The sequence below is a fragment of the Ips typographus genome, linkage group LG7, assembly GCF_016097725.1.
Source record: "Ips typographus isolate SLU linkage group LG7, UJ_Ityp_2.0, whole genome shotgun sequence".
NCBI lineage: Eukaryota > Metazoa > Arthropoda > Insecta > Coleoptera > Curculionidae > Ips > Ips typographus.
The window spans coordinates 6,612,584-6,624,978 of NC_138428.1; the positions used below are offsets into that span (position 1 = coordinate 6,612,584).

The 12,395-nt window shown below is 34.7% G+C and overlaps 1 protein-coding gene across 2 annotated transcripts in view; it reads right to left on the reverse strand.

The window, feature by feature from the left end:
* Positions 1–1,596: 1,596 nt before the first annotated feature.
* The window catches only part of IRSp53 (Insulin receptor substrate 53 kDa), a 229,710-nt gene continuing 218,911 nt past the window's right edge, over positions 1,597–12,395 (reverse strand). Inside the window, exons 14-16 of one of the 2 annotated variants that reach the window (XM_081983487.1) lie at positions 8,307–8,436; positions 7,082–8,218; positions 1,597–7,024 (exon numbers count right to left, since the gene is read on the reverse strand). In XM_081983487.1, the coding sequence (XP_081839613.1) occupies positions 7,096–8,218; positions 8,307–8,436 (1,253 nt within the window). In that variant the 3' untranslated portion in view covers positions 1,597–7,024; positions 7,082–7,095. Of the gene's footprint in view, positions 8,219–8,306; positions 8,437–12,395 lie in introns of both variants that reach the window. The other variant, XM_081983486.1, reaches the window with a different exon arrangement.

Here is a 12,395-nt window from a genome sequence, read left to right on the forward strand (position 1 = left end):
CACTGTAAGGGAGACAAGCGGTGTCAAAGTTTAAACTGCAAAAAACACAGTTTGTAGGGAGAGTCAGGGACAAAATCGCGTGTAAAACCCACTTGGAGTGGGAAATTGACTGTTTTAAGCACAATTTTAGAATCCTCATTAAATTTCCTATTTGATAGCTTAAAAAAACACTACAACATTTGGTACGGCAATGGAGAAAAGCGGTGTCAAAGTTTAAACTGCCAAAAACACAGTTTGTAGGGAGAGTAAGCGACAAAATCGCGTGTAAAACCCACTTGGAGTGGGAAATTGACTGTTTTAAGCACATTTTTAGAATCCTCATCAAATTTCCTATTTGATAGCTTAAAAAAACACTACAACATTTGGTACGGTAATGGAGAAAAGCGGTGTCAAAGTTTGAACTGCCAAAAATACAGTTTGTAAAGAGAGTCAGGGACAAAATCGCGTGTAAAACCCACTTGTGACAAAATGACTGTTTTAATCACATTTTTAGAATCCTCATTGAATCTACTATTCGATAGCTTGAAAATACACTACAAAATTTGGTACGGTAAGGGAGAAAAGCGGTATCAAAGTTTAAACTGCCAAAAATACAGTTTGTAGAGAGAGTTAGCGACAAAATCGCGTGTAAAACACACTTGGACTGAGAAATTGACTGTTTTAAGCACATTTTTAGAATCCTCATTAAATTTCCTAATTGATAGCTTAAAAAACCCTACAAAATTTGATACAGTAAGGGAGACAAGCGGTGTCAAAGTTTGAACTGCCAAAAATACAGTTTGTAAAGAGAGTCAGAGACAAAATCGCGTGTAAAACCCACTTGTAGTGACAAAATGACTGTTTTAATCACATTTTTAGAATCCTCATTGAATCTACTATTCGATAGCTTAAAGAAACACTACAAAATTTGGTACGGTAAGGGAGAGAAGCGGTGTCAAAATTTGAACTGCCAAAAATATAGTTTTCAGAGACAGTCAGGGACAAAATTGCGTGGAAATCCCACTTGAAGTAAGAAAATGATTGTTTAAAGCACATTTTTTAGAATCCTCATTAAATTGCCTATTTGATAGCTTAAAAAAATACTACAAAACTTGGTACAGTAATGGAGGAGAGCTGTATTCTACCGGCTTTGAAACCATGTCCTTTGCACAAAAAAGTGGAGAGTGAAGAGAAAAAAAAATAAGGAGAAACACGGGAGTTTCAGAGGTCATGGAAACAGGAATGAGTTGGCTAGTACTGCCCAGGTTTTCAACCGAGAAATCTCAAACTTTAATTTAGTGCTCTCCTGGCTTAGCAGTAGTACTAACAGGAAAAATCAGGTCAGTACTGTGAGTAGTTTTAGAGATATGAATTTTCAAAGTTTCTCTTTTTAAAATGTACAGTTTAGGCTTGGTAGAGAGTATGTTGAATTTTGTCCTTGTTTTGCTGTTTCCGGGGTTTTTAAGAGATAAAGCTAAAAACTTCACTCAGTACTGCCCTTAGTAGTAGTACTGACAAAAAAGGGCCACCTAGGAAAGCAAAAAGAAATGTCGGACGACAAGGAGAGGCTTCTAGAATGTGACAGGAACCGCCGTTGTCAGCATTTTCCGTCACATTCTATCCACACTTCTCTTGGAAATTTCATTCCATGGTCAAGATGAGGTGGAGGAACGACATCCAGAACCACTGAATGGAGAAACCAGATCCAAGCCCCTCAAGACAGGAGTCAGACAGGAGGAGGAGTGAACGAGGATGGGCTAATAGAAAGGAAGGAAGAACATTACTGAAAATGAAGAAAAAATAGGTAACTCTTGTTGAGATTGTAGCTTTCACCGTCAGGCTGGTAGATGGCGCCAAATAAAATGAGGAGTAGAATGTACTCTACAACTCTTTAGTTTATCAAGAAATGTTGTTTTTTTCTAATAAACCCAACAAAATAGGCAACAACCACCCAACTGTCATTAAATTAGAACACTTTTGTTTAATTTGAACTTGTCCAAAGCAATTGGACCTAAATTGTGTTTTAGCAAGCACAAATACAATAATGATTAACAAAATTGGAGTGTAAAAACCAATTTAAGACATTTATACATTATTTTAAATAGTATATATTTATTTTTTTTATTTTATATTTTCTATTAACTATTAAATCACAGTCCATTGTCAATAGTCCTCATCTAAAGTATGGTTTTAAGGGTCTTATTGCCGAACTGTAATACTTAAAAAAAATAAGGTCCGATTTGGCAACATTGTCATATTTGAACTGTATAAACGCTATTCCTTAAAATATGGACTAATTTGCATACGATTTATTGCACTTATTCCCAACCACCAATAGTAAGTAAATTATATACAGAAAATAATGATAGCGAAGATTAATATTTATTATGCTGAGTAAGTGTAAAAAATACAGGGTGGTCCAGTTTTAAGTGTCAATAATAGAATGGGAACCAAAAGTCGGAAAATTTTGAAAAAAATTCCTGAACAGCCCTTTAACATCATTTCTAAAATATTCAAGCTTCTCAATTAAAAACTGAACTTTTGAGAAATTTTTGAAATTTTCTCCAAAATTTTCAGAGCACCAAAAGGACATTTTCTCCGGAACCAAAAGTCGGAAAATTCTGAAAAATTTTTTGAAAGTACTCCAACAATCTTTCTAACACTTCTCAAAAATTAAAGCTTCTCATTTAAAAACTGAATTTTTGAAATTTTCTGGTTTCTCACATAACTCTCCCAGCACAAAAAGAGCATTTTGTCGGGAACCAATAAAAAAATGTTTGACATTATGCAAAAATTTTTGAAAATACACCAACAGTCCTTTTAACATTTCTGAAAAATTCAAGCTTCTCAAAATAAAAAAAAAAATTTTTGAGACATTTTTGAAATTTCCTCGACGTTGAGAAAAACTCTCGCAGCACAAAAAGAGTATTTCCTCGATAACCAAAGAGAGAAAAATTCGAAAAAAAATTCCAACTACTGCTTTAACATTTCTGAAAAATTCAAGCTTCTCAATTAAAAACTGATTTTTTCGAAATTTTTTAAATTTCCTGAACCTTTACAAAACTGTCAGAGCACAAAAGATAGTTTTGAAACTCGATTTTTAGGGCTGAAAACAGTCTTAAGGCACTAAAAACAGTCTTGATGTTTAAGAAATGCTCGAATTTTTAACACTGAGGTGTATAGAAGTCAATTTAATAGTGACCAAACTTGAAATTGCAATTTTTAGCTTATGGAAAATGTAAAAATTGTTTTTTAAGTCTGCTATGTCAAAAACCTGGTGAAGATAGCCTCAAAACTTGATTTTCCAAGTTGAAAGCAGATTTAAAGCACTAAAAATAGTCCAGAGTGGTAAGAAATTCAAAAGCAAAGTAAAAAGTCCTGTGTTTAAGACTATTTTCAAGACAAAAATATTGAAAATTGGTTGTGGTTTCAAACTCAATTTACTGATTTCTAAGTCAAGTTTCAAAACTAAAGTCTTTGAATTTATCTGAAAACTATGAAACATATTTTGACGTTAAAATAGAGTCACGGGACCATTTGCACCTTAAAGGAGGTCACATGACTTTAAAAATATCAGTCTAAACGTAGAAACTATACGTGTATCAGTTTAAAACAATCATGTAACCTTCAGAATTCGGTTTTGCCGCAAAAAAAGTCACGTGATCAAATAAGTTTGCTCGTGACTATTTCCACTGTAAAAAGAGTCACGTAACTTTAAAAATATCTGTTCAAACTTAAAAACCATCACGTGACCCTTAAAATAATATTTTGACAGTTAAAAGTGTCATGTGACATTATGAATTTCATTTTTAAGACGTGGCCTTTATTAAATCTAAATTTGATGATTGGAAAGGTAACGTGACCTATTTTGCCTTAAAAAATATCTGTTAAAACATAAAAACGGTCACGTGACCCTTCAAATAATATTTTGACATGTAATATTGTTAATTTTCATCGTTTCAAAGTTAATTTACTGATTTCTAAGTCATTTTTCAAGACTAAAATCTTTCAATTTGTCTGAAAACTATGAAAACTGGTTGCAAAGACAATTTTTAAGCTGCTCAAGTCAATTTTCACCGTTTCAAAGTGAATTTGCTGGTTTCTAAGTCAATTTTCAAGACTAAAGTCATACAATTTGTCTGAAAACTATGAAAACTGGTTACAAAGACAATTTTTAAGCCTCTCAAGTCAATTTTCACCGTTTCAAAGTGAATTTGCTGGTTTTTAAGTCAATTTTCAAGACTAAAGTCTTTCAATTTGCCTGAAAACTATGAAAACTGGTTGCATAGACAATTTTTAAGCTTCTCAAGTTAATTTTTACCGTTTCAAAGTGAATTTGGTGGTTTCTAAGTCAATTTTCAAGGCTAAAGTCTTTCAATCTGTCTGAAAACTATGTAAACTGGTTTCAAAGATAATTTTTAAGCCTCTCAAGTCAATTTTCACAGTTTCAAAGTGAATTTGCTGGTTTCTAAGTCAATTTTCAAGACTAAAGTCTTTCAATTTGTCTGATAAATATGAAAACTGGTTACAAAGACAATTTTTAAGCCTCTCAAGTCAATTTTCATCGTTTCAAAGTGAATTTGCTGGTTTCTAAGTCAATTTTCAAGGCTTAAGTCTTTCAATCTATCATGATCTTTGAAGAACTGTATTTTCCTTAGGAAGCATTTTTCAGGAAAATGACATGAAATGCATGTCAACTTATTTTTTGATGGGCTATCGAATGGTAAATTATTGACATTTAAAACTAGATCACCCTGTACATGTATTATACATAGTGGCTTAGCGAAGAGAATCACCACTGTATAAGTGCAAATAATTGTATGTATACTTTTATGTAAATAACTAAAAATTAATATCGCTTATGTACAAGTACATAGACAATGGTTAACGGGCTCAGAAAGTATAATAATTAAATATTGAAAATTTATTGTTGCAGTGTTGCCAAACTGTATAATTGAATTTTTTCCGCAAATTTATGCCTTAAGGATTAAATAAAAGCATTTCAATTAATATACCGGATGATATATTATATTAATAATTATCCAGTATAATTAATTAATAATAATAAAACGATTATGATTTTGAAAAAAGCAATTTTCTGCTTAGTTTGGTCACAAAACCTCCCTCTAACCAATTTTTCCAACAGTGCAGCCGGCTGTTCAACCCTTAATAACTCCCTTATTTTTAAATTTAGGGCAAAAGGCTCAAGAATGGAAAAGATAGAGCAGATTAGGAGCTTTCCGAAAATGCCATTACACGAGTGATTTGACTGCACGGTTTGGCCGCTAGAGTGTGTTGAAAATTCAAAGACAAATAATTCCATATCGGTACTTGTGAGAGAGTTGAAATTTTCACCCTGTAAATTATTTATTATTTTCAAGTTTAGAGCAAAAGACCCATAAATAAAAAGGGCTAAATAAAAATATTACTCGAGTGGATTGGTTGCACCGTTTGGCCGCTAGAGGGCGTTGAAAATTCAAAAGCGGTAAGAGTGAAAGGGTTGAAATTTGTAGGGTGGTTAGAGGGTTAGAAGCGAAAAATTGCTAAGTTTGGTGGCAAAACGTCCATATTGTATCAACGTACATATCTAGAAGGTTCATTGCTGCAAGTTATTTTAGAAAGGTGCTAAAAGTCTCTTAGAAGTACTAGAACTTGATGGAAAATTCTAGAAACTTCTACAAGAGGCTTTGAAACGTTAAAAAAGTTGAATTATCAACTACTTTCTGCTTTTAGCTTCAATTAGTTATTCTTGTATGTTAATTTGACTCATCCAGGCAATATTCAAAATAACGAACACTTATTTCACTCAGTATGTCAATGTAATACATACAGGTAAAAATAAACCGTGTAACTGACAGGGAAACATTGATAATTACACAGGCGAAACAAAGACAGAAAATCCAATAAAAAGTCTAGTAGGCGATTGCTTCGCGACAATGTTGTCACATGTCTACCTGAATTCATGGATTGGGATGCCAAATTTTGACTAATGGACCATTCCTAATTATTTTGTTGAATTAATGTTTATGTTTACTGTTTGGTCTAGTTTCTGCATTTATATTTGAATATTTGTATGTTTGAATAACAGTTCCGTTGCGATAACTATCTAAGACATAAACAACAAACAAAAATAAACTTTAACCTCAAAATGAAACAAAACAGAAACATAGACGTTTAAGTTTTCTGGAATTATTTTGGCAAAACAGCAGCAAGTGACTCACTTGGTGTAAGAAAATGTTTGAAGCGCATTTGTAGAATTTCAAAATCTGAAAAACAGTACAAAATCTGGTACAGTAAGGGAGAAAAACGGTATCAAAGATTGAACTGCCAGAAACACAGTTTGTAGAGACAGTCAAGGACAAAATCGCTTGTGAGACCCACTTGGAGTGAAAAAATGACTGTTTTAAGCACATTTTAAGAATTTTCATTAGATTTCCAATTCAATATCCTGAAAAAGCACAACAAAATTTGGTACAGTCAGGAAGAAAAGTGGTATCAAAATTTGAACTGTCAAAAACACAGTTTGTAGAGACAGTCAAGGACAAAATCGCCTGTAAATCCCTCATGGAGTAAGAAAATGATTGTTTTAAGTACATTTTTAGAATCCTCATTAATTTTCATATTATGTAGCTTGAAAAGGAAAACAGTACAAAATTTAGTACAGTCAGTGAGAAAAGCGGTGTCAAACATTGCAAAATAAAACATGTGGCAACGGCAACTCACATAATGGCATTAAAAACGGTAGATTACATTAAAAAACAGGAGAACAGTGAAAGAACCATAACAACGTTTAAACGGTAGACCTGGCAACATTGTTTGAGAGATCCAACAGTCAAAACTAGTAAATTAAAGAGTTGCAGCAACATATTTTCTGTCTTTGTTTCGCGCTAGCAATTATCAATCAGTTTCTCTGTCTGTCACACGGTTTTTTTCTAGAAAGTCAACAAAGCAACTAAAAACTTATTCTAATATAAGAGAGTTGGTGCGATCGGCAGCAGCGCTCGGCTTTCTCGCTTTGATGGTCGCAAAACTTGAGCACGGAGACCTGCAACAACATCCCCATCAAACTAACCTAACAATCGCAAAACAAAACACAAGCTACATGCAACATGGCGTCTACTTTCTAGCTGCGGAAGCGTCCAAACCCCATAAATCGTACCAAGGGCCGTACATGTTGCCATTTTGAGCGGATTTTTCGTCATACTTTGAGTTGTACTCGGGGTTTTTCATTCGTTTTTGTAACGTTTCACCGTAGTCTAGTAAGCTTTGGTTTTCCTCGTACTTGGAACTGGTACTGTTGCTTTTGGACAGTTTGGTTCTTGGTAGAAACTGTCTGTTGTCACCCACCTCCGATTCATTTGGTGAATCGTAATACTTCTTACTGCTACGAGGTTGTTTTTCTGTCTCTACTTTATGCTGTTGTTTCTGTCCTTTTTTAGTTGACTCAGAGTAGTAGCGTTCACTAACTGATGATTCTCTAACAGTTTGCACTTCTATGATGTCTCTATCACGGGATTTGCTACGTCTAGCGTTGATTTCGTTCTTCTCCTTCACAGTGATCTCCTGAGGCCTGTCAGGAGAGTATTTGCTTGACTTGGAGAGCTTCTCTAGCTTCTTGCCTAGTTCTGCCACATTAGGAAACTGTCCATCCCTTTTCCTGACCTTCTGATCGTCTACCATAATGCAATCATACGGATCATCACTGATTGTCATTTCCGATGCTGAGTCTTCTTCCAAGTCATACTGCTTGAGGATGTTTCTTCTGTTAACAGTTTTGAGCATCAGTCCATCTCCTTCGTCATCCAGGAATTGGTAACTTGATCCGTACACATCATCTTCATCATCAAAAACGTCTTGCTGTTTCTTTGGCTTCTCCTTCTTTTTGCTTTCTTTCTGTGGCTTGACCACTTCTTGGTTGTTGTTGTTGTTAATGGTACGATCCGAGTCATTTGACTCATCTCTACTCGGTTTCCTGATCCTAGCTTGGCTGTTAGGACTTTTGTCCTCAAGATCCACCAAATCACGATGCCTCCACAACGCCATCCCTTCCAATATCTCCGAATCGGAGCTGTTTTTACCAAACTTCCAAAAAGACTTAGTTCTTTTCACCTTTACTTTGGATGCCTCTGTTAGGTCAGAGGTCAAGTAACGGCTCTCCATCAGATTACCATGGCTGGTAGACAGTTTAGGCTGATTGCGTCCTTTGTTATTATTCATGTCGGATTTTCTCGTCTGACGGCTGTAAAGCAAACGCAAACAAAGTCAGCAACAAAACAGTAGAAAAAGCTGGCCTACTGGAAAATACTAGAAAACCGTTTTTGGCTTACCGATTTGAGTGTTTGGTTTGTCCGGGCATGGAGTCGTCGTCTGAGTAGTCCACTTCTGGCTGAGGTGGGGGATCGTTGGAGAAACCCGAGTCGTTGCTGGAATGTAGGGAGGCATTTCCTACTGCACCGCCTAGGAATAATTTCGTTTCAACTCAGTGTTGTCAAGTCAAGAAAATTAAAAATTTTTGTAATACAAAGCTGAATAGCCTAGTATCGTAAAATGGACCCAAAAAAATTTAAAAACACTAAATAGTTCCTTTTTTGTGGGCTCATGGCTGGATTCCATCGCCCTTGTTACCTAGTTTCCATTGTCCTGATGTATGAACCACCCTTAACTTAAACTTGATTTAAAATATGAGAGTGCAAATGGGGGTTTGTCATATTTTTTCTGCTTGCTCATGCGGGGCTTAAACTAACTCAAACATGGCTATTACAAGCCAATGTATAAAGGTCTAATGAGCCAATTGAAAAAAAGTGGACGTTCTAGGGCCTTATGGGCATTTTTCTATTACTAGAAAGGCATATTCACTGTTAATTATTAAAATTAATGGTCTGAATGATGTTACAAAAATTGTGTCGGCCAGTAAGTGGCGGTCAAAAATATAAACCAAAAATACAGATTTTTATTCAATACGTGTCGAAAACGGTGTTAAACTGTAATTTTTGCAGATTCTAGGCTAATTTTGACATTAGTGACAGATTTCACGTGGTTTCGGAAGATAATTTAGCCAAGCAGTCACGTGATCCACTTGGGAGTAAGAAAAGGTTATAAGCATATTTTTAGAATCTTCAAGTGTGTCAAAGTTTGAACTGCCAAAAACGCAGTTTGTAGTAAGTCAGGGACAAAATCGCCTATAAAATTATGGGACCGTATTTTTAAGGAACTCGTGAGAATTTCGCCATGAGATAGGTGTATTGCGGGCTGCCTGAAATATGGGAGATTGAATCTCCCATATTGATGGACAGTTTCCTAATGTGGCAGAACTAGGCAAGAAGGAAGAAAGGATACTAAGGGACAAAATCGCGAGTAAAACCCCCTTGGAGTGAGAAAATTACCATTTTAAGCACATTTTTAGAATCCCCATTAAATTTCCTATTCGATGGCTTAAAAACACTACAAAATTTGGGATAATCAGGGAAAAAAGTGATGTCAAAGTTTGAGCTGCCAAAAATACAGTTTGTAAAGACCGTCTGGGACAAAATCGCGTGTAAAACCCACTTGTATTTAGAAAATGACTGTTTTAAGTATATTTTTAGAATCCCCATTAAATTTCCTATTCGATGGCTTAAAAACACTACAAAATTTGGGACAGTCAGTGTGAAAAGTGGTATCAAAGTTTGAACTGACAAAAATACAGTTTGTAAAGACCGTCAGCGACAAAATCGCGTGTAAAACCCACTTGGAATTAGAAAATGACTGTTTTAAGCACATTTTTGGAATCCTTATTAAATTTCCTATTTGACAGCATAAAAAAACACTATAAAATTTGGGACAGTCAGTGAGAAAAGTGGTGTCAAAGTTTGAACTGTCAAAAATACAGTTCGCGTACAAAATCGCGTGTAAACCCCACTTGTATTTAGAAAATGACTGTTTTAAGCACATTTTTGAAATCCTTATTAAATTTCCTATTTGACAGCATAAAAAAACACTACAAAATTTGGGACAGTTAGTGAGAAAAGTGGTGTCAAAGTTTGAACTGTCAAAAATACAGTTTGTAAAGACCGTCAGGGACAAAATCGCGTGTAAAGCCCACTGGGATTAAGAAAATGACCATTTTAAGCACATTTTTAGAATCCCTATTAAATTTCCTATTCGATGGCTTATAAACACTAAAAAATTTGGGACAGTCAGTGAGAAAAGTGGTATCAAAGTTTAAACTGACAAAAATACAGTTTGTAAAGACCGTCAGCGACAAAATCGCGTGTAAAACCCACTTGGAATTAGAAAATGACTGTTTTAAGCACATTTTTGGAATCCTTATTAAATTTCCTATTTGACAGCATAAAAAAACACTACAAAATTTGGGACAGTCAGTGAGAAAAGTGGTGTCAAAGTTTGAACTGTCAACAATACAGTTCGCGTACAAAATCGCGTGTAAAACCCACTTGTATTTAGAAAATGACTGTTTTAAGCACATTTTTGAAATCCTTATTAAATTTCCTATTTGACAGCATAAAAAAACACTACAAAATTTGGGACAGTTAGTGAGAAAAGTGGTGTCAAAGTTTGAACTGTCAAAAATACAGTTTGTAAAGACCGTCAGGGACAAAATCGCGTGTAAAACCCACTTGGATTAAGAAAATGACCATTTTAAGCACATTTTTAGAATCCTCATTAAATTTCGTATTCGATGGCTTAAAAACACTACAAAATTTGGGACAGTCAGTGAGAAAAGTGGCATCAAAGTTTGAACTGTCAAAAATACAGTTTGTAAAGACCGTCAGGGACAAAATCGCGTGTAAAACCCACTTGGATTAAGAAAATGACCATTTTAAGCACATTTTTGGAATCCCCATTAAATTTCCTATTCGATGGCTTAAAAACACTACAAAATTTGGGACAGTCAGTGAGAAAAGTGGTATCAAAGTTTGAACTGACAAAAATACAGTTTGTAAAGACTGTCAGCGACAAAATCGCGTGTAAATCCCACTTGGAATTAGAAAATGACTGTTTTAAGCACATTTTTGGAATCCTTATTAAATTTCCTATTTGACAGCATACAAAAACACTACAAAATTTGGGACAGTCAGTGAGAAAAGTGATGTCAAAATTGGAGCAGCCAAAAATACAGTTTGTAAAGACCGTCAGGGACAAAATCGCGTGTAAAACCCACTTGGATTGAGAAAATGACTGTTTTAAGCACATTTTTGGAATCCGTATTAAATTTCCTATTTGACAGCGTAAAAAAACACTACAAAATTTTGGACAGTCAGTGAGAAAAGTGATGTCAAAGTTTGAACTGTCAAAAATACAGTTCGCGTACAAAATCGCGTGTAAACCCCACTTGTATTTAGAAAATGACTGTTTTAAGCACATTTTTGAAATCCTTATTAAATTTCCTATTTGACAGCATAAAAAAACACTACAAAATTTGGGACAGTTAGTGAGAAAAGTGGTGTCAAAGTTTGAACTGTCAAAAATACAGTTTGTAAAGACCGTCAGGGACAAAATCGCGTGTAAAACCCACTTGGATTAAGAAAATGACCATTTTAAGCACATTTTTAGAATCCTCATTAAATTTCGTATTCGATGGCTTAAAAACACTACAAAATTTGGGACAGTCAGTGAGAAAAGTGGCATCAAAGTTTGAACTGTCAAAAATACAGTTTGTAAAGACCGTCAGGGACAAAATCGCGTGTAAAACCCACTTGGATTAAGAAAATGACCATTTTAAGCACATTTTTGGAATCCCCATTAAATTTCCTATTCGATGGCTTATAAACACTAAAAAATTTGGGACAGTCAGTGAGAAAAGTGGTATCAAAGTTTAAACTGACAAAAATACAGTTTGTAAAGACTGTCAGCGACAAAATCGCGTGTAAATCCCACTTGGAATTAGAAAATGACTGTTTTAAGCACATTTTTGGAATCCTTATTAAATTTCCTATTTGACAGCATACAAAAACACTACAAAATTTGGGACAGTCAGTGAGAAAAGTGATGTCAAAATTGGAGCAGGCAAAAATACAGTTTGTAAAGACCGTCAGGGACAAAATCGCGTGTAAATCCCACTTGGAATTAGAAAATGACTGTTTTAAGCACATTTTTGGAATCCGTATTAAATTTCCTATTTGACAGCGTAAAAAAACACTACAAAATTTGGGACAGTCAGGGAGAAAAGTGATGTCAAAGTTTGAACTGTCAAAAATACAGTTTGTAAAGACCGTCAGGGACAAAATCGCGTGTAAAACCCACGGAGTGAGAAAATGACCATTTTAAGTACATTTTTGGAATCCCCATTAAATTTCCTATTCGATGGCTTAAAAACACTACAAAATTTGGTACAGTCCGGGAGAAAAGTGGTGTCAAACTTGAAATAACACTGCAAAATAAAACATGTTTTGGTAATTCGCAGTATATAAAATATT